At 38.6% G+C, this 22,000-nt stretch overlaps 2 protein-coding genes across 2 annotated transcripts in view; one reads left to right on the top strand and one right to left on the bottom strand.

The window, feature by feature from the left end:
* asic4a (acid-sensing (proton-gated) ion channel family member 4a) overlaps nt 1-10,757 on the top strand; it is a 95,095-nt gene extending 84,338 nt beyond the window's left edge. The window contains exons 2-10 of the mRNA XM_084121781.1: nt 923-1,067; nt 1,326-1,453; nt 2,733-2,886; nt 3,821-3,874; nt 5,670-5,823; nt 5,949-6,040; nt 7,503-7,582; nt 7,819-7,938; nt 9,188-10,757. Coding sequence (XP_083977907.1) covers nt 923-1,067; nt 1,326-1,453; nt 2,733-2,886; nt 3,821-3,874; nt 5,670-5,823; nt 5,949-6,040; nt 7,503-7,582; nt 7,819-7,938; nt 9,188-9,304 — 1,044 coding nt within the window. The 3' untranslated portion in view covers nt 9,305-10,757. The remainder of the gene's footprint in view (nt 1-922; nt 1,068-1,325; nt 1,454-2,732; nt 2,887-3,820; nt 3,875-5,669; nt 5,824-5,948; nt 6,041-7,502; nt 7,583-7,818; nt 7,939-9,187) is intronic.
* Nucleotides 10,758-17,449: 6,692 nt separating this feature from the next.
* The window catches only part of chpfa (chondroitin polymerizing factor a), a 10,008-nt gene continuing 5,457 nt past the window's right edge, over nt 17,450-22,000 (bottom strand). The window contains exons 3-4 of the mRNA XM_084121177.1: nt 20,513-20,695; nt 17,450-20,254 (exon numbers count right to left, since the gene is read on the bottom strand). Of these exons, the coding sequence (XP_083977303.1) occupies nt 18,992-20,254; nt 20,513-20,695 (1,446 nt within the window). The 3' untranslated portion in view covers nt 17,450-18,991. The remainder of the gene's footprint in view (nt 20,255-20,512; nt 20,696-22,000) is intronic.

The following is a 22,000-nucleotide window of genomic DNA, read 5'->3' as shown; positions in this document are numbered from 1 at the left end:
TGGAACTGAAAACGTTAAGAAGTAAAGGTCAGAAAGAATTGGGCTCCCAGGACTGATGTGAAGAGAACTTATTTCATGAAAATGTTTTTTTTGTGTCTGTATTTTGAGGTACTATAGACACCCACTAAGAGTTCTTCTTCATCCACCTGTGCTTTTAGTTGATCCATTCTCTCCTGACATTTATTTGTCAGTGGTTTTGTCTTTTATTCTTGAGTATTTCATTACTGAGTCCTGTGCGTCAGGATGCATTGTACCTGAATAATAGTCTTTTTGTCACTTTTGCTTGAAGAGAGACAGGAACTATAAATAACAAATGGCTTGCTTTTTATTTATTTATTTATTTAGTGGTTGTGGTTTATGGAAGAATATTAAGTCCAATTTCAAAAGTTATTGCTTTTGATCTAGTCTACTCTTATCAATATTACCAAGAGCAATTATTTGTATGTGATGATTTCATTTTGGAGGCAGATATGTTTCTGAGGATGTGGACTATTCATTTTCCTCTTGTTTGAGGAACAAACGCATTGCATGCTAATGTAGTATGGATTGTAGAACTGTCTCACCTCTCTTCAAAATGAATATGACAGGAATGAGGCAGAGAAAACATTGTTTGTTATGCCACCAAATACAAATGCCTACTGTCAGAGTGATACATTGTACGACTTTTAATTGATGTCTGATTTGGCTTTTCATATGAGCTGGAAAAGCATCACACTTTTGATGTTTAAAGTGGCCTTTTCCCCAATTAATCATAAACATCTTAAAAAGGCATCTCTTTTAAGGATCAAAAGGTTAATTTTAAAGTATTAAATCTTATAAAAACAAAGGTTATGGCTTCCAAAGATTGTAGCTTGTGTGTTGTTATGGCCTTCCCAATGCCAGAGTATGACATTTTTAATTAATCATTTGTGTTTGTTCATAGGTCTACACAAGATATGGGAAATGCTATACTTTCAATGGCAACAAATCAACCTCCAGGAAGACAAAGCAAGGAGGGATGGGAAACGGGCTGGAGATTATGTTGGATATCCAGCAAGATGAATATCTGCCTATCTGGAAAGAGACAAGTGAGTTTTAATGCCACACAGAGATGATTTCTGGTCCGAAAGTTGCAAAGTCATCCCATATTTTCTGCTTCTCAGAAGTGTGTCTGCACAAGCTGTTAAGATAAACATGTTCAAATTCAAGGTTTATTTGTGATGTTGTTTTTCCCATTTGTATTGATAGGGGGATATGTGAGGCTTATCTTTGTGTTCCAATTCATATTGCCTGTTCTGCTCTCTTACCTCAGTGTTGTTCTTTTGTTTTTTGTTTTTTTTTTGCAGATGAAACATCTTTAGAGGCAGGAATCCGTGTTCAGATCCACAGTCAGGATGAGCCGCCCTACATCCATCAGCTGGGCTTTGGAGTCTCTCCGGGATTCCAGACCTTTGTATCCTGTCAAGAGCAAAGGGTATAACCCTTCTCTTGAATCATTCTCAAACTTTTCAGGCCAAGTACCACCTATGATAAAATCCGACCTGAATCCAAGTACATTTTTAACGAATTGTTATGCAGCACTTGCCATTCCCCACATTGTTCCTTGTTATATTGAAGCGAATAAATAAATAAAGTAAGCCAGTAAGCAAGCAATTAGTGGAGGGGGATTTCTTTGCCAGTGTTAAACACACACACAGAGTTGAGAAAGTGACTAAAAGTTGAAGGGCAACATACTTGCAAAGTTAAACCACAAACAATGCGGATTTACTTATTTGTGACATATGGGAGAGTGGGAGACATTTATTAATGTCTTGTCATCTTAATTTTATGTTGTTACTTATTGTCCGTGTCCAAGTCCACTCGAGTGCGTCTAAATCCGAGTTTATTCATAATTGCAGTCCAAGTCCAAGTACCCCAACTCTAACTGTACCTTCTGTATCTGTGTGCCGTATGACCTCAGGTATTTTAAGCAGGAGGATGGAGCAACAGACAATAATAATAAACTATAGTCCTGTTAGAGGAGTAATTTTACTTGAAATGGAAGTAGTGACTGATTTTTTTTTCTCCATATTGTAATGTACATCCGAGTGAAAGAGATTATCGAAGAAAAGATGTTGTGCGGGGACTTGTTTCTATCCATCGGTTGTTGATTGAATGAAGGGAGATCTGAATGCAAGCTTGCGGTCGATTGTACGAAAGGTGCGGGACTGAACAACACTAAATTATTAGAGAAATCCGGTATACAAATTACGAATTGATGTAAAATTACGAGGTAAAAAACAAAACAAAAAAAAAAACATGCATGGATGAATCTTTCACAATGACATCAATAACATGCATTTAGAAATTAGGGTGAAGTGCATTCAAAAGTACTTTTGTACTACAAACACAAATTTTTGTAGTCCAGTATATTTTGGAATGTCTTAAAGCTCAGATCTATCTAAAATTCCTCTTTCAGACTGGTACTTGATCAATGTCATTCTTAAAAATGAGTGCTGAATGCAATATTTCTGATTCAGAGGCAGGCCACTCATCAAGTTTGCCTTCTGAAAATCGAGACACATACAAATAAAATCGTACTCTTTAGTCAATCACTTCAGCTTGAGAACGCTGCTTATTTGCATACTTAATTTGCATTTACTCATTCTCTCTCTATTTCTGTCTCTCTCCTACTCTTGCAACCTCTCTCTGTCTGTCTCCCTCTCACTTTATCTTCCTTGTTCTTCTCATTTGCTCTCCCTCTCTGTGTGTAGTTGACCTACCTGCCCCAGCCTTGGGGGAACTGCCGCTCCACCAGTGAGCAGATGATCCCGGGTTACGATACCTACAGTATCAGCGCCTGCCGCCTGCGCTGCGAGACTCTTGAGGTTCTGCGTGAGTGCAACTGCAGGATGGTGCACATGCCGGGTAACGCTACACCGCCGCATTAATTTCCCACTCAACCTAATCAGCGTGCTAATGTATTCTGCTAATTGCTAAAATACTAAATGAATAAACTCTTCTCATCTAATTTGCTCCAGGCAGTGGAGCCGAAAGCTTAATGCAAGTCTCTAAATTAACTTACTGTCTCACACAATACGAGGAGCTCGAGTAGTTCATTCGGCCGATTGGAGGGAAGATCTAGACGATCGCAATCTGAAACCAATGACGAACCCAGACCTGCTGATTTGTTACGTTCCACTCGAAGCATTTGGCAAACTTCAAAAAAAGCAAATGCATTTATTTTCTCTTTTGAAAACCAACGACGTATGGACTGGAGGACTTTCTCTGTCCCCAGAAACCTCTTTTCTAATTAACTCCACCACACCTGAGTTGTTATCAGTGTGGCTTCTCAGAGAGCGTGTGGCTGTTGGAGGCCCGCTCTAATGGAAGCTCTGCTTCTCTGCTTTTCTCCTTTAATGTTTCCAAATCAATCTCCCATAATGCAAATTGAAAAGAGAGACCAAAAGCATTAACTCAAAGGCCATTTTCTCTTAGGTGCCATGCATATTTCCTCAGACCGGTTGTGATTTTGATAGATTCGGGGGACCTCCTGCGGTATTGTGTGTAGATGGGGATTGAGTTTTATAGACTTTATAAATGTGCCTTTAGGGAGGGTTTGGATCAGTTCATTTTGGGTGCAATTAGGCCTAGAATGATGGTCATGAGGGAGGCGTGGTGAAAGCAAACCCATCTCCCTCAGTCACACGCTGCCTTCCATCATTTTAGGATGAATAACAAAAGCAGAGCCGCGCTGTCTCTTTCTCTGCCACTCGCACTTTTTCTTCCTTGGCTGGCGGTGAAATAACAGCAATCATTTTGCTTGTGATTGATCAGAGTCATTATGCATTTTGTTTCTCAGGAGATGCCGATATCTGTACTCCAAGCAATATCAAATGTGTGGACAAAGCACTTGGTAAGCAAGCATTTTTCATTTTTGCTAACGCCCTGGAGTGTAATATCTCTGGAGGTTGTGGGCACAAATAATTAAATCCCAGATAAACAGATGATTCCATGCGTGGTCTGGGGTGGGAGAAACAGGATTACTCAGTCAGTGCAAGAAGGAGAGTGTTCTCCAGTGCTTTGACATCCTTTAGAGTATCCCTGTAGTGTATTACCCTCTGATACTCTCGCGGCGTTATCGCTCGCTGTAGGTGTCTTGTTCCACTGATTTTATGACATTCGTAAATGGAGCGGCTCATGAAAAGTTGATGATGAGAGATGTATCGGTACAATTATGATAGCCCTTATCTAATAAGCCAAAAATTTAATTATCTCCGCAGTCAAAAGGAAACTCGACCCCATTTAATGGGTAGTTGAACTAAATCCAGATATATCTTAAAAGAATGGACTGTACTTGCATTCACTGGCTATTCAAATATTCTGACTGAAATCTCTACTTTGATAGTTTACTTTAATATTTATTTATTTCCTCACCCTAATACAGGAACATGTCTATATGCCACACTCATAACAGCACAACACAGCCTATTAATACATAAAAAGTTTGCTTAAAATACCCACTTTCTCATATAAAGCATTATTTAAAATTTATTTTAAATGTATTCATATTAAATAACTTTAGAATATTTATTACAATAATTCTTCTAAAAAGTATATTTATAATAATAATAAGGGGTAATCATAATTTTGACTAATACAAATTATTGTTACAGTTTTTCAGTTGTATTAGTATTATTCATTATATCTATTCATATCTTTTTGAAAGAAATTAATACTTTTATTTAGCAAGGACACACTGAATTGATCAAAAGTGACAGTAAATACAATTATAATGTAACAATAGTTTATATTTCAAATAAATGTTGTTCTTTTGAACTTTCTGTTCATCAAAGAATACTGAAAAAAGTATCACGGTTTTCACAAAAACATTAAGCAGCACAGCGGTTTTTACCGATGATATTAATGTTTCTTGAGCAGCAAATCAACATATATAATTATTTTCTGAAGGATCATGTGACACTGAAGACTGGAGTAATGATCACAGGAATACATTACATTTTAAAACATAAAATCAGAAAACACTTATTTTTACTTGTGATCTCATCTCAAAATATAACAGATCCCAAACTTTTGAACAGTAGTTTATATACTGTGGATGAAATATTATGCTTACATACAGCTTAATTTATATACATAATTTGTATACAATACATATTCAAAATATTCCTCATTATATAGGCTAGTTTTAGCTTCTAACTACTAGCTTGTGGTTAGAGTCTTTTTCAAAAGGGTAGCTTGACTGTAGTTGAACTTTAAATTATTAGAGGCTTGACAAATTGTTAAATAGCTTCCTTTCTGCAACATATGCATATAATAATATAAATCAAATAGGGCATGTCGTGGCATGTAAACTAAATTTTGTTCTAAATGGAAGGCACTAATGGTAAATACAAAATGTATGAGCATGACATTCATGATACTTCCTCTCAGGGAGGTCGAGTGTGTGTGTGCTCTCTTCTGGATGCCCTTCAGAAAACAAATTAAATCTGAACAACACGTTAAGTGTGTTTCAAGCATCTTATGGATGATTATTTAGCGCTGGTGTTATCTCTCCACATTAGTTTGATGAATGAAGAATGGGTATGCAGGTGTGGGCTAGAGCACCTGCTCTCTCTCTCTCTCTCTCTCTCACACACACACACACATCTGTCTTCTGCTCTAAACTGATATGTGTGTCCTCTTTGCAGCATTGCTTCAGAAAAGTTCAGGTGACACATGCTCCTGTGAAACTCCCTGTAACCTGACCCGTTATGGTAAAGAGCTGTCCATGGTTAAAATCCCCAGCAAGGGTTCGGCTCGCTACCTATCTAGAAAATATGACAAGTCAGAAGAATACATCAGGTTTGGCAACCTTTCCACCTTCAATATAGTTTTAAACAAATAAAGGCCTAATACTGTATTGATTCTGTATATATAATGAATATATATGATTTACACATAACTTTTGTATTGTCCTTTTGTTTTAGAGACAACTTTCTTGTTTTGGACATTTTCTTCGAAGCTCTAAATTATGAAACAATAGAACAGAAAAAAGCATATGACGTTGCAGGATTATTAGGTGGGTCTCTTATGCTTCCTTTTACCACATTATTTTCTAAACTTTGCCATTTTCAGTGCATCTTAACTGAGCATTTCTGAGCTTGATGTCGATATAAAATAAAATTGACTACGTTCTTAATGCACGTTCCTGGTCTTATTGTGAACAATTCCTTGGTTCACGTTGTTCCAACAAAGAAAATGTTTTGTCTTTGCATTATTTTTTTATAATCAACTTCTTGCGCATTCTCATAAATTGCTTCCCTTTTTTTTTTTTTTTTTTAAATCACTTAAGCCAAACAGGCTATTAGATCACTCAAAAAAAAAAAATAAAAAAAAATCAGTCCAGTGTTATTTTAGTATTATTAGAATAATATTATAGTGTTTATTAATATTTTGAATTATTTTTGTATCGCATATTTTTAGTTTTCATTTTAAGTTTAATTTTTAAGAATATTGTCATGTGCTTTTGCCATTTTTATTAGTTTGCTTTTTAAAATAGTTCTATTTAGCTTTCATTTTATTTCTTTGTTTTAAGGCCCCAATATACTCATGGCGAAGTTCTTTTTCTTTCTTCGCTTAGGGGTAAAACAAAGTTTGAAATACATGACCAGCAAAATTGTTACCGTCGAACATCTGACGCCGCCCACACTGCTGAAAGCGGTGTTTAGATGAATATGTAAATGTGCGGCGCACTTTCCTCTCTCAATATCAAAATAAACACACAACAAAATGTAGCAAACAGCAAGCATTTTTAAGAAAGAGTAAAGCATGATAGCAACGTGGATGTTTGCCCGAACTCTACAATTCGCCACTTTAGTAAAGTCACGTCACGTTTATTTAGCACTTTATACAATAGATTGCTTAAAATCAAGCAGCTTTACCATATTAAACATGCAAAACAGTGTTAGTGTCTCATTTCATCAGAAGTAGGCATACAACTTCATTTCCCATGTGTGTTCATGTTTTCACTCGCGGACGTCTGACCTCCAGTGATTAAACAGGAGAAATTAAGTGGAAAAGATTTCCACGTGAAAGAAGTGAAAGACCTACCTATTACGTAATCGCCACGGACCGGTAGTACAAAGGTGTTTACCAGCCGAAGCGAACTTTTACGGAAAATTCGCTTTGGCAAGCTGTTTCGAACTCCAAACGAAGTTAGTGTTGGCCTGATTTTGTTCGAAGTGACGTCACATCAGTTCAATTTCGCTTGAAGTAGGCTACTGTATTTCTGGGCCTTTAGTAATTTTAGCACTTTAACATGAACCTAATTTATTTCAGTTAATTGCCAAGGCTACATTTCTATTTTTCCAAGTTTTTAAAGTGTAAATTATTCATCAAATATTTACATTTTATTTTATTGCTGCCTTATTTTTAATGAACAAAAACTATTTTAATACTTTTATTTGACAATAACAACACAATTTCAGTCAGAAATAAGGCATTTTAATAAGTAAAATGGTCTGAAAATGTTTTGCTTTCAGGGGACATTGGCGGGCAGATGGGTCTTTTTATAGGAGCCAGCGTTCTTACCATTTTGGAGATTCTGGATTATGTATATGAGGTAAGCATACATTGTCTTGGCCCTCTGCCTATTCCACAATCATTCATTTTTAACCAATAGCTCTTCTCCTGCACTGTTTTTCCCCCCACTGTGAGCAGTATTTCCCATAAGAGCAGATAAGACTGAACCTCTGAGCTGAGCAGCAGGAATGCTGATGCTGCAAAACTGTTTATAGCCCTCATTTGTCCTACTTTCCCTGCTGCCCTCTTCACCCTCACTCCCCCTCGCTTTCCTAGGTGATCAAACACAGGTTGGAGCGTTTGCTCAGGCCACAGAGAGATGACAAAAAGCAAACCCAGCAGCAGCAACAGGCCAGCACAGTCGCCACAGTGAACCTAGAGGAAATGAAAGCTAAGGTAAGCCACATGCTAATCTCTGGAGTGCTAGTGTTAGGATGCAGCACAGATCAAATCTGTGAATAGGAACAAAGCCCGGAGGGAAATACGACATCAGTGGCAGGATATTGAGCCATGAATGGGATGCCAGGCTGTCTGCTTAGACCAGGATTGAATCAAATCTCCCTTGTTCTTTTTTGCAATCCGATCTTCTGTTCATGGAAGAAGAACACAGATGTTGGCAGAGCACATTATATTCATGAGAACTGGAGTATGATTAAAACTAATTCAATTCAGCATGGCCAGTGCGTTGTGACCTAAGATTGTTCGATTAGTGTAAAACCGTAAATTCCAACTCTAAAATCTGAATAACTTTCAAGGCAGTGTGAAATAGCTGATATATACACTACTGTGCAAAGTCTTAGGCATGTTAATAAAAAAAAAAAATGGTTTTAAGTCAGTTATTTATATCTTTTGCTGTAGTGTGTCAGTAGGAAATATCAGTTTACATTTCCAAACATTCTTTTTTCCATTAATTGTAATAATCCAGTGAGATTTGTGTATGCACAAGGAGTCTGACAACAGCCGCTATGATCTGATCTCACCATCATCGAGTCCGTCTGTGATTACATGAAGAAACAGAAAAAAACTGAGACAGACTAAATCAAGAAGAACTGCGGGAACGTCTCCAAGATACCATTTCTCATGAATATAATGTAACAGTAAAGACATTTATAATACTACAAACGATTTCTGTTTAAAATAAATGCTGCCCCTTTGAACTTTAGAATCCTGAATTTTTCTTGTATCATGGTTTCCATAAAAATATTCTGTTTTCATTGGTGGCAAGATTCTGGAACGAAAGTTGAATAGATAGGGGCAGACTATTTCAGTCAAATAGGAAGCAGCTGAAATTACTTACAGAACTTTTAATTCATAAACAGCCTATTAACTTTTTTTTTTTTGTGTGATCTAACTAATAAAAAACTCTGTTGTCTTTAAATTACTGTACATTTGCCACCATTTTATAGATGCAATAAGCCACTCAAGATCATATATAACAGTGAGTTAGTTTATGTTCAAAGGGGTTTAACTATGAGAAAGCACTGTAAAGTCTCAACCTTAAGTGGCTTTTTCTTTATCACACCACAGAACAATGAGTCACGGTGTTAGTCATTCAAGCTGTTTTATTCACAATGGAATAGTGTGTAAGATGTAGGAGTTAAAGTATCCTCGGAGAATCCCATCTGACATTCTCTGTTCCTGTCAGGATTCTGACGAGATGAGCCGGAGCCACTCGGAGGGAGCTTATGCTAACACCATCCTCCCAAATCACCATCATCACCACCGTACCCACCACCGAGTGTTCGAAGACTTTGCCTGCTAGGAAGCCGGCCGGCAGGTCTGGTGCTGTTGACGTCTGCAGAAAGAGTGGTCTCAGTGCTGAAGGTGGGCCCAGTGAAAGACCCTCAGAACTCAGCGCTAATCTCTCTCGCTGTCACCAGTTAAAGCTACAGCCAAAGTCGAACTCTAAACCCTCGCTTCGAACCGAACACAGGCACGGATCGGACATTACGTTCCAGCAGGAGACTCTCTGAAATCCTGTCCTTTCCCCCATCCTCTCGCAGGAAATGACATCAGTGGAAACTCTACGATTTCTACACCGAATACCTTGGTATTGGGCCTCTACTATATCAAGGCATAGACTGCATGACATCTAGAGCCACTTTATACTACATATCCTGTTTGAAGCATTACATTCTTACTTTATATTTTGTCAGCTGTTAGTTTTATTTGGTGAATTCTTATCTTGTGAAATATTATCATTCAGATTAATCTAAAAATGTAAATTATGTATTTGAATCATGGCTATCAACTCCTAGGATCCAGAGGGTAAGATAAATATCTTAACTCTGGTTTTTCACTGAAATCATGGGGGACGGTGTAGAATAGTTTGTGTTTCAGAAAAGTAATTTGTATCCACCTCTATTGGATATGTTTGGTAAATGTTTCCTTTATCTCAAATGGTTTAACTTAAAGTATATTGAATAATCCACAAATTTTGTAATGTTATTTATAGAGATGTAACGTGTGAGTGGTAATGGGTGTCATTAGCAGTAATAACATAAACTTATTGTGAGGTTACTTCCAATTGGAGAGCCAAATGAAGCGTATAGTAAGCCCACCAGCCTACCAGAGCCAGAGGAAGCCTTTGCGGTAACCATATGGAAAAGGTTTGTTTCATCCATCCATCAGCTGATGGATCCACTCCCCCAGACCTCCCAAAAGTGTTTAATAAAACAGACCTTATGTTCCTGGTTTCACTTTTGAATGAGACGGAGTGCAACAGTCCCATAGAGAATGATAAACCAGGTTTGCTCAGCATACTCGCAAACTATGAGTAATCTGATGCACCGCAGCGTTTGGCTAGATGTTTAAAAGTCGGTTGATGAGTTTTTCTCAGGGTTCTTAGCTGTGAAATGTCTAGCGGTCTCTTTGACAAAAGGCCAGATGTGCAAAGCATTTCAATCAGAAACCACCGGCTTTTCTGTGTGTGAAATTCGGCAAGCACTGACAATTCATAGACTAAAAATGTTTCCATTTTCGCTGGTCCTAATATCATAAATGCCCATATTGAAATTGTGGTTACATATATGGCTAATATTACTGTAAGTCATCTGTGTAGCACCCCTATTTTTTTTTTCTTCTTCTTGTAATCTGACATTTCAGGTACAGTTCTTCTCTGATTATTATTGGGTTCATTTCTAATTTAATATGATGTGTGAAAGACTCCATGGCTTAAAGGTTGTGCTATTAAAATAAGCAGAAATTATATATAATTTTCTTCTGCACATTTGGTACGTATTTTTTTAATTTTCCCACATTCAGAAATAGGGCACCACAGCATTGTCTTATATATGACAGAGCTGTATATGCTCTAGAGATTAGTTGCTCTCTTGGGTAGATCCCATCAGCGAGAGAGATTTTACATCGTTATTTTCATGTTTTGCAGAATGCATTTTTGGATGTCATATTCAAAACATGCAGCACATAGTCCATCCATATAAAAGTAATCATGGGTAATATGGGCTTTTAATATCAGAGTGGCATTTTTAAAGGTTCCCAGTAAGAGTCTTGATGGCACACTGAGTCGGTTATGCATAATAATACAGTTTACTGTCATAAATAACTGTGCTGTCAGCAGTGAGACCAGAAGAGTTGGCATACCAGTGCATGTCAAAGATTTCCCCGGGAACAAATCACTCAGATTTGATTTAGCATTATCTGTCAACCTCATGCGCTTGTCCAGTTGTAAATTTCTGCATTTGTGGCCTATCTTACCTGTGCAGAAGGAATTGCCCCAAATGTTGAAATGCAATTGCCTGTGCATAATTCACAGGTCTTTTTAAAAAGGGACTATCTTTTATAATCCTTGCTATTAGGGTGGAAACTGTTTTCTATGGAGCAATAGAAGGTGGTTTTGTGCAATCCAGAAGGCAGATATGCATCAGAAGGAAGATGCTTGCACACCAATTAGACATTTCTCCAAACTGAGGTCAATGTTGTTACACGGTTGTTAAGCAATTAACACAGCTATCTTTTCCTAAATGTATTGTACTGATTCATGATTTCATACAAATTACATCATTTTCTTGAAACACTACAGGTGAAAGAGATGATAGGCGTGAAATTGGACATGATGGAGGAAGAGGAAAGGCAAAAGCAATATTGGAGGCACAGCAGGAACAACCGGAGCAACTTGTGGTTTGGGACAATGTCCAATTCCACCATGTAGCGCTGGTGCGTGCATGGATTGAAAATCACCCACATTTAGTTATAGTGTTTCTTCCAGCAAATTTTCCTTTTCCTAAATTCAGTTGTGGAGTTGTTTGTCTGGGGATGAAAAGTGTTGTATTTAACCACTAGATCCTAGAATGCATTACCTGTGTTGAATTTATTTGAATAACTATTCAGGGTCACACTTTATATTAGGTGTTTAACTAATATTAGATACAATGTACGTGTGTTCATGTAGTGTTGCAAAACACTTTGCTGCTATTGAGGTGGGATACGGGTAAGGTTAGGGACAGGTTTTATTGGTATGGGTAGTTTAAAGGTGGGTTAAGGTGTAAGGGAAGAGTCAGTGTAATATAGATGTAATTACAGAAAAAGAAGTTTTTAAATATAAGTACAATGTAAAAACATGTATGTACACAATAAGTGCATTGTATCAATGATTAATTTAAATGTTATTACATAGTAGTTAAAGACACAATATAAAGTGGGACAAATTCAGTAAATTCAACTTCCTGTGGAGTGTAGCCAATTCAGATCAAATTCACACTCATGAATTGAAAGGTATTAATCTGATTCTTCAGTATTGAATTTAGCATAAACCTGCTGTGTAAGTTCTACATTATTAGTTAAATATATAGAGCTTAGTTTGGAGAAATATGTCAAATCTGTCCAGAAAACGTCTCCGGTTACTATCGTAACCTCGGTTCCCTTTGAGGCGGGAACGAGACATTACGTCAGCTATGACGTATATGGGAACTCCTCCCTTCTCCACTTTCGCTGAAATCTTATGGGCTAACGCCAGCTGGGGACACTGACAGGTCAGCGGGCAGTATAAAATGCATGGGCGCGAAAATTACGTCAGAATCACGACTGAACGCTAGCACAGCTGATCAAACAGCGAACACGGTGGCTAACGTAATGTCTCGTTCCCGCCTCTCAGGGAACCGAGGTTACGATAGTAACCGGAGACGTTCCCTTTCAAGGCGGTAACTCAACATTACGTCAGCTGTGACGTATATGGGAACTGTATAAAATCCCGCCGTGAGAGCAGTGAAGATAAGCCCTGAACGGGGTCAGTCACACCCACACATAAGCAAGACAGTTCTAGCCAATAGCCGCGTCGCTAAGAGTACTCACATCTGATAGGCGGAACTAGACCAATGAGACATCTGCTCCGACCCTAACAAAATTTGCATATCTTAATGCAATGAACACGAAGGCTGCACTGAATAGGGCAGACACAACACAATAATAACTCAAGCACGAGAGTTAAACACAGAGTCGACGGCGTTTGCGGTGACAACTGCATAAACCATAACACAGAGTTAGCAGCCATGGTAACTACTGTATAGCTGGTTATAACAGTTCACAACACATGAATAAAACTTAACTCACCGAAAGTACATGTGACGCTACAGAGGGTACATCCAGCTTGTAAAACCTGGCGAATGTGTTCTGGGAAGACCAGCCAGCAGCAAGACATAAATCCTGGATAGACATACCTCTAGACCAGGCCCATGAGGAAGCAATTGCCCTCGTAGAATGAGCTCTGATGTTGAGGGAACAATCTCTCCCCTGGATTCGTTTTAAGCCAACGCAATAGCGTCCACAATCCAGTGAGAAAGTCTCTGTTTTGAAACAGCACGTCCCTTATTACATCCACCAAAGCACACGAACAGCTGGTCCGACTGACGGAAGGCGGCCGAGCGATCCACATACATCCGCAAAGCCCTAACAGGGCAAACAGCGCTCTGAGCATCAGCGTCACGCAAGGCTGACGGCTCAGCAGATAAGGCGGGCAGGGAAACAACCTGTACTCTAAACGGTGTATTGAGTGACTTTGGAACGTAACCTGATCTCGGCCGGAGAGTGACATTACAGTCGCCAGGTCCGAAACAGATGCAATCATTGTTCACTGAAAACGGGTGTAAGTCTCCAATACGCTTCGCCGAGGCGAGAGCGAGAAGCAAGGCGTCTTCATGGAAAGCTCCTTAACCGCAATCGAAGCTAAGGGCTCGAACGGTGGTAGAGATAGAGCCCTCAAAACTAGAGCTAGATCCCACGGCGGCACGGAGGGCGGATTAAAAACTGATTACCAGAGCGTGCTTACCGATCGATTGCCCGTCAACCGGGGAACGAAAAGCAGCAATAGCGGCCACATACACTTTCAGCGTGGATGGCAAACTCCCGCCATCCATTCTGTGCTGTAGAAAAGCAAAACATCCGACACGGAACAGGTCCCCGGGTCAATACCGATGTCCTGGCACCATTTTGTGAAAACTCCCCACTTCAGAGCGTAGAGGCGCCTCCGTAAGTGTGCTCAGCACTCGTGAGTGCAGAGCGTCCCGCTCATTTAAGGTCCCCGCAGCGGCCACACATGAAGGTTCCACAGTTCGGGGCTGGGGTGCCATATCGTGCCGTTCGCCTGGGCCCAGGCAGGTGACACAGAACTGGTGAAGGTTGGGCGGGTCAATAGGACCCGCACAAACCTGGCATGTAGCAGCCATCGGATGCGGAGAGGAAAACAGGGGTGAGTAGTCCTCTGTTGCAACTTCCACGATGACTTAGTTAAGACTTCTAGCATGAAGAAAGAGATTCTGACGTAATTTTCGCACCCATGCATTTTATACTGCCCGCTGACCTGTCAGTATTTGCATGCTTCGCGTCAATTAGCCAGCTGTCCCCAGCTGGCGTTAGCCCATAAGATTTCAGCAAAGTGGAGAAGGAAGGAGTTCCCATATACGTCATAGCTGACGTAATGTTGAGTTACCGCCTTGAAAGGGAACTGTAATATTCCTCAGGGGTGTCCAATTCTACTCCGAGCTGGAGGGCCACTGTCCTGCCGAGTTTAGCTCCAATCTCAATTGAACACACCCGAACCAGTTAATCAAGGTCTTACTAGGCTCACTAAAAAACTTCCAGGCATGTGTGTTGAGGCAAACTGGAGCTAAATTCTGCAGGATAGTGGCCCTCCAGTACCGAGTTTGGACACCCCTGCTTTATCTGATATTAATTCATCTTCACATGTCAGTTCCATCCTAGACTGATTGGGGCAGCGTTGAGCTCTGTGTGTATTTTTAAAACTGTGCTACGCTGCTTTAACTTTGACATGCTGTTCCTTTTCCACCCGCTTTTGCCAGCCAGAGCACTATTAGCTCCGAGAGGGGGCCATAAAACGAGGCACTGAAGCAGCATATAGCGCAAACAGACTGTTGAGATTTCCACACGATTAAAGGCATCAAGACTAATCAGGCTAATTACCCATTACACTCCAGAACCTAATGGACTGTATACCAGACTACAGAGAACACATAATACAGTTTGTACAAAGGTCTGCTGTTATGACCATGGTTTCTGTTAGAACACATTTTATAAATGTAACGATGGTACGTACTGCAGTCCAATAATAAAATCTTGATAAATTAATTGCTTTGCTCTTGTTCACTGAGATATAGCTAAGCACGTCTCACCAAGTGCTTTTTGATGGCTTATTATTCCACCGAGGATGCTGGACATATTGACTGAATGCTCTGGGTTCATTACAAGTTAAACCATATTGACAGTATGATAGCAAGCAGCAGAAAACAAGATTTTTTTTTGTTAAATCACTTTTGTGATGCATAACCAGAAGGCTAAAAGGATGCTTTAGACAACTCTACAGTACATCTCAGAAAACACACATTACTGATATTTAGAGCCTGATCTCGTGAGAACTATTCTGGTGAACTAAGGTGGCGATTTTGCATGATTTTTTTTAGAGAAAACCACATTTCTGTCCAAAATGTTTTTCCATTGTAAGAATATTAATTGTTTTTACAAACTGGACAATTTTAAGTGGTAATTAACAGCACAATAAAGATGATGTACGACCCAGAAGAAAATGTATAAAGAAACAAATGTTAAATCTAAAAGAGCAGCATAATATAACATTTTATGACACATTAATCGAAAGTTCCCCCAATGGTTGCAATCTCATCTAGATATCAACTAGAAAGTTCAAAATAAAGCATTTCTGTCAGGACCACTACCGTCAAATATGATTGACAATTAGCATACAGTTTGGATTGGCGGTATGGTTCCGTTCTGGGCGAGAACTCCCTGCGCATCCATGCAGCCTAGCATGGATAAGAGCAGGGAGAGCAGCAATAATCCCCCTTGGGGTAAACAGAACAGAACCAACATGAAAATTTGCAAATATATTTAATTCAAGATTTTAAAGTACAACATTATTCGATAATTATTCTGATTCAAGGGGAATCAGAATGTCAAATCCTGACTGGGCGAGAGGAGGAGCTGGGGATGGAGGAGGGTAATTAGCTCCTGAGAAACGCGATAGCTGCTGATAATACTGAAGGAGCTTATATATGTATACAGTGATAGGCGTTGTATATAAGCTGAGGGTCAGCTGATGCGAGCTTGACTAACGTGACCTGCCAGAACTAACGCTACGCTTGATTTTTAAGCACTTGTTAAAGGGATAGTTCACCCAAAAATGAAAATTCTGTTATAATTTGCTCATTTCATTCCAAACTCTGACTTATGTGGAATATATATATGGAATGAAATGAGCAAATGATAACAGAATGTATGTATATATATATATATATATATATATATATATATATATATATATATATATATATATATATATATATATATATATATATATTAAGAGTTCAGATGCAAAAGCCTCTAAGTGCCATCTGAAATTTTCTAGAATGATCATTTTTATCAAGCTTGTATATTTAAGTTCAGTAGTTTCACTTAAATGACAATTAATAGGTCATTTGCATTGCTATTTAAGTGAAATTACTGAACTTAAATATACGAGCTTGATAAAAATGATCATTCAAGAAGAAAATTTCAGATGGCACTTAGAGGCTTTTGCATCTGAACTCTTCATATGTATATACGTGTGTGTGAACATTGGTTAGTGGTAACCAAACAGTTTTGGTGATCACTGACTTCCATTGTATGAAAAAAAAAAAAAAAAAACTCAGACATTTCTCAAAACATATTTTATGTTCCACAGAAGAAGAAAAAAAAACTTCTAACTTATTCAAACTAATAAGGTTTGGAATGACTCAAGGGTGAGTAAATTATTTTCTTTTTTAGGTGAACTATCCACTGTATTGAGTGTTTTTCTGAATCTCTAACAGTCTGTCACTTGCAGGGGGATAAAAAAAAAATATTTTACTGTTGATGTGGTTTCAGTCTAATTTTGTGCAGTTATATACATATATACAACTGCACAAAATATATAAACAACAATAGCAATGTTCGGAATAACAAAAATGCATGATTGTAGGTTGTAAATTTTAGCTATACAAGTGAACTGCTGTGAAAAAGTTAAAATGGAGTGAAACTCTCCTTATGTAAAATGAGTCCTATATAATTAGATACTGCAGATTTCAGATGTCTTTTGCTTATGGGTTCACTGTGCCCAAAGGCAGTGTGTGTGGTTAAGGCCTCTAAAGAGGACATATAAATAGAGGTGAAAATATACAGGATCTCCTTAAGACTGATGTTTAATCTGGAAACCATTGGGTCTCGATTTGTAACCTTTCATTTTTGCTGCAGTAATGGTCACAGAAAAATATATGCATTAACCATCTTATCGGTTGCTCTGGTAAGAGAGTCTGACCTGAAAATAAATACCAAATGCAATATAAACAGTATTAAGAAATTACCTGATGAAAGTATGGGAGAAAAAAGACAAGCACTTATGTTGATCTGAGCCCTAAAATAAAGTCTTTATTTAAAAATGTGTACAATAATATTAAAACAAATACAATAGATTTACAGAGAATATTTATAGTGAAAAAAAAAAAATCAACAAAGGTGAGGTTAAGAAACAGTCTTGTGAAAGTATACATTTCTGAGGAGCTGTAATCCCACGCTCCTTTGCTGACCCCTAAAGGCCAGTAGCGGCCATGCTCATTCTGTGATGAGTCCATTCATGTTGTGCATGTGTCGTTTAAAAACGTACAAAACATCACTTTGTAAAACCTTTCACAGCTCTTGTATGCACAAACATTTGACATCCAGCATCATGATATTGTGTAACATAAGTCAGTGTACTGCATTAAGTTTATGATTGCTTAAATAAAAAAATAATAATAATTCAACACAGCACTAAGTAAATACAGCAAACACGCGTACCATGTACACGTGTACACATGTACCCACAAAAAAAAACAAACAAAAAAAAAACTATATAACCCAATATGTTCCTACAGAAACACATTGTGTTGCAGAATGGTCTGTAATAGAGGCTCTCTGTAGTGCATCTTCAAAAATGCATCATCAAATGTATATTTCATCTGGAGTGTTTCCATCAGCAGGCTCTAAGCAGACCATCTGAATAGTATTGCACTAGTATTGCACTCCTCTCTGGTAGACAGCACAGGAACTAACTATAACTGTGTAATGCACCCTATAATCTTTCTTGAACAAAATGAAATGCTTTGACAGGCTTATTGTGCAACATTACTGTAATCCAAGGCAGATTTGCAATGAAACTGTTAGTGCAAAACTTAAAAAAGTGAATTGTTTAATCAGAAAAATCTCTTTGAGGTGGTATCAATAGTACCAATAAGTATGCATTTAAATGCAGGTATAATATCTGTGCTCTTCTGTTCAGTATTCAAGCATAAATTATACATGGAACAATGCTGGTTGAAAAGCTTCGGTCAAAATTGTGTTTTGTCTTGACATTTGTTTCTTTGGCACTAATGGTCAGTAAGACAATGATTTTACCTTAAAATCAGACTGAGATTTAACAGGTTAGCGCTATAGGGTTAATAAATTCAGTACCGAGTGTGAACTGACGTTTAAAAACGTTTCAATAACAATAAACCCACTGCTAGAACACAGAATCTGGAAACGGTTCCTTCATACTACAAAAACCCTGTTATGGTAAATAAACAATTAAAACTCTTTTAAACAAATCTGATTGAGCAAAAGTGACAAGTCAAAAGTATAGTGAAAGGACAGCATATTTTTGAAGGCACAGCGATTTAGATGTGTTACGGTAGTGATCATTTCAACAGCTAACAGCTGCTTGGTTTAAGAGCCAACATAAAGAGATAGCAAATATAAATCTATTTATTTGGCTATTTTTAAGTTAGTTTAAATAGTTTGTATTGGTACCGACAGTATTTTTGATGTGTTCAGCATTGTGACTCCACAGACCACCTACTAGTAAAGCATCAGCCCAATGGACGGAAAACTGTTTATCGCCCCTTAGTCATTTCTCAATCTTCAAGGTTAGATTTTAAGTACTGTTGCCTTGTTCCTGTTCAAACAGCAGCAAGGCGAGCTGAGAGCGTGATCCAAGGCTGTCGAGGGTGCTCTGCACACACCTCTGGTAAATGTCTTCACTGAGACGAGGATTACATGGCTGGTAGCTGTATTTCTGATGCAGGGCCGGCTCCACTGCTCGGAAAACATGGAGGCCAGAGTATTTGACGAACATTTCATATATATCCAGGTTCTCCAGGATCTCCTCGTTCTCCTGGACATCCGAAGACATGCGCGTCCGGGTCGTCATGTAGTCCGAGTTGTAAAAACATGCTTCGGTGAAGGAACTGCGATCGAAGTGGCCAGCCTCTTTGACCAAATCCAATGTATTGGGAAGAGGCTGGTTATGATAAGCAATGTCAGGATTGTAGTATTGGAAATGGATGGGAAAGAACACCTGCCAGTTGTTGATGGAGTTCATCCGACAGCGATTGAGGAACTCGGAGTTGATGCTGGTTTTCACGGTGGCGATGAAGAACAATGTGTCAACCGGGTGCTTCTTGGAGATGATGTCCATAAATTTGATTTGAGAGGGACTTTCGCTTTTAACGCTGATCCAGGGGATTTTGACCGTAGGATAACGGTGCTCGCAAGCATTGATTTGCGCTTTGACACTGGTGAAGATGTCATTCTGGTTGACTTGTTGGGCCTCAACTGGATCGTAAATAAAGAGAAATGTCAAGATGGCATTCTCACTGGTTTCGAAGGCGTTTGCGGCGTACACTTCCAAAAACTGTTGAACATGCTCTCGGTCTTGAAGAGTGATGGGTAAGATAATGTGGACTCTAGTTGCTTCTGTAACATAAGGCATGGGGATGATCTCAATACGACTGAGAGGCCTAACCAGGTGGACCCTCTTGGTGATTGAGCGACTGTGTCCTTTCTGGTTAACCACCTCCAGCTGTAGGTCCAGGGTGTACTCCATCCCTCTGGTGGGGTCAAAGCGCCTGTATCCATTAATAAGCTGCTGCTTCTTCAGGTGCAGAACCGGCTTGTACTTCTTGTTCAGCTCACCCATAGCCGTCTCAATGACGTCGGCTACGTCCAGCTTATCGATTCCACGGAGCTCGCACTTCGGAGAGCCATCAGTGCAGGAGTACACCTGATCTTCAGTGAAGTAATCCCACCGCAGAACCTCGAAACGTGTTTTGGGCTCAAAGGGTGGATTGATTCCTACTGGCCACAAGGCACTACGGTTGCCCTCAAAAGCCACCAAACTCACATTTTTTATTTCCGCCTGTTAAACAAAGAGGTGTGGGATACCATTAAGCATTTTAAGATATTTGATGAGCAGGTTATTACCTCCATTTGAAAATTTGTAATGCTGCACTTTACCAGAGCACTTTGAAAATGAAGAAAGGATTTTATAGCAATTTTATACCACCCTTACAAAAAAGCACATAATGACTCATAGTTCACAAAAGGTCAACAGAAACCACTGTTTCTTCACAGTTTGGCATTGGTACTAGTCATAACAGGTTTAGCATAAGTGTACCTGCAGTTTTTCGATCTCCTCGTATGTCTTCTGCAGCTCGATCTCAGTGAAGTGTTTGTGAAGTCTGTACATCTGCTCAGGATCAGACACCGGGTGGACGGTCAGTGCATTATTAAACTGCACATTATCTTCCTTACTAGGGTCCGAATTTTTTCCCATTTCATAATAATAATACTTCTGCCCCTGAAAAAAACAAATGTAAAAATAAAGTATGGTTAGTGAGAGGTTTTTATTTCAAATGTCAATTAGTGTGCAATTAAATTGTGCATGCTCATTGCTCCTACTTTTAAATTTAAAACATCTAGCGCTCACTTAAATGTAATCTTTAAAAACGCTGATTTAATAACACTGTTAATCTGTTAAACTGTAATCTTTAGCAAATCTCAAAATGAATTAAGACTGATTTAGTGATATATATATATACACACACACACACACATTTTTGTATCTGCCATTTATCAGCCAGAACATAAAACTAATTGTTGGCTTATCTGTATCAGCCAAAATTTAATATTGGTTTATTCTTTTGGAAATCATTGTTCAGAGGAGGTACTTCTTCGGAATACTTGCTCCAGGTCGCAACAAATGATGTTTAAGCAAAGTAAATGCAATTTTGACCCTGCAAGAGCTCTGCTCTATAACCAGATGTAGGAGGCATTACAATGTGCTGAAAGACAGGAGGTGCTTTGACGGTAAAGGCAGAGGTGGATTTATAACTGGATGAAATGCCAAAATGGAGACAGTACATCATGTTTAGTGTGTATGATTCACTGACTCTTTCTCCCCAGTAGCTCCACACAGACCTTCAGACATCTAATGCTCCTCTGATGGATTAATAGAGGTATCTGTACCTGTTTCAAGAACAGATTAACCGGAGGACCTCAGACCCCTCCAAACAAAAGTGTGACATATGGTTCAGTCTCTAAAGGTGAGATTCAATTTAAGAGCTGTGATTCTGTCTGGGCCAAAGGTGCAATGGTAAAAAAGTAGACAAACATGAAACAAATGATTAGCTTAAATTCTTATGCTTCTTTGCGATTAACAATAAAAAAAGTTGCCAGTATTGATATGACTCGTTTGACAGAGTTTTCTTCTAAACTTTCTAGTTTCAGAGTCCAATACAAATTTTAGCAGCTGTATACACAAGCTAAATGAAAGACCGGAGAAAGACCACTGTAGCATTAAAGAGAAGGCGAAAAAAGAGGTTTAGAGAACTACTTGAACCACAAAAAAGAAAAAGTGTGAGGTCTATGCAAGGCCTGCATTAAAGGCATTTACTCCATTTCTGGGCAACTGACAACTGACATAAACTGTTTTATGTGGCTCTAGAATGTATAGCTCATACAGACAAGGAATTAAATAGCCTACACTAGACAATTTCCAGAACAAAATTTCATTTTGAAATTTTAGTGGGGGATTCAAGTAAAAAAAAAAAAAAAAAAAAAAAGCATTGCATTGAAGAAAATGTTCTTAAAAGGCTGCATTTTT

Source organism: Abramis brama (genome assembly GCF_963993115.1).
Source record: "Abramis brama genome assembly, chromosome: 8".
In the NCBI taxonomy this organism is placed as follows: Eukaryota; Metazoa; Chordata; class Actinopteri; order Cypriniformes; family Leuciscidae; genus Abramis; species Abramis brama.
Note: the sequence above shows the minus strand (reverse complement) of the source record. Positions and strands in the feature narration are given on the sequence as shown.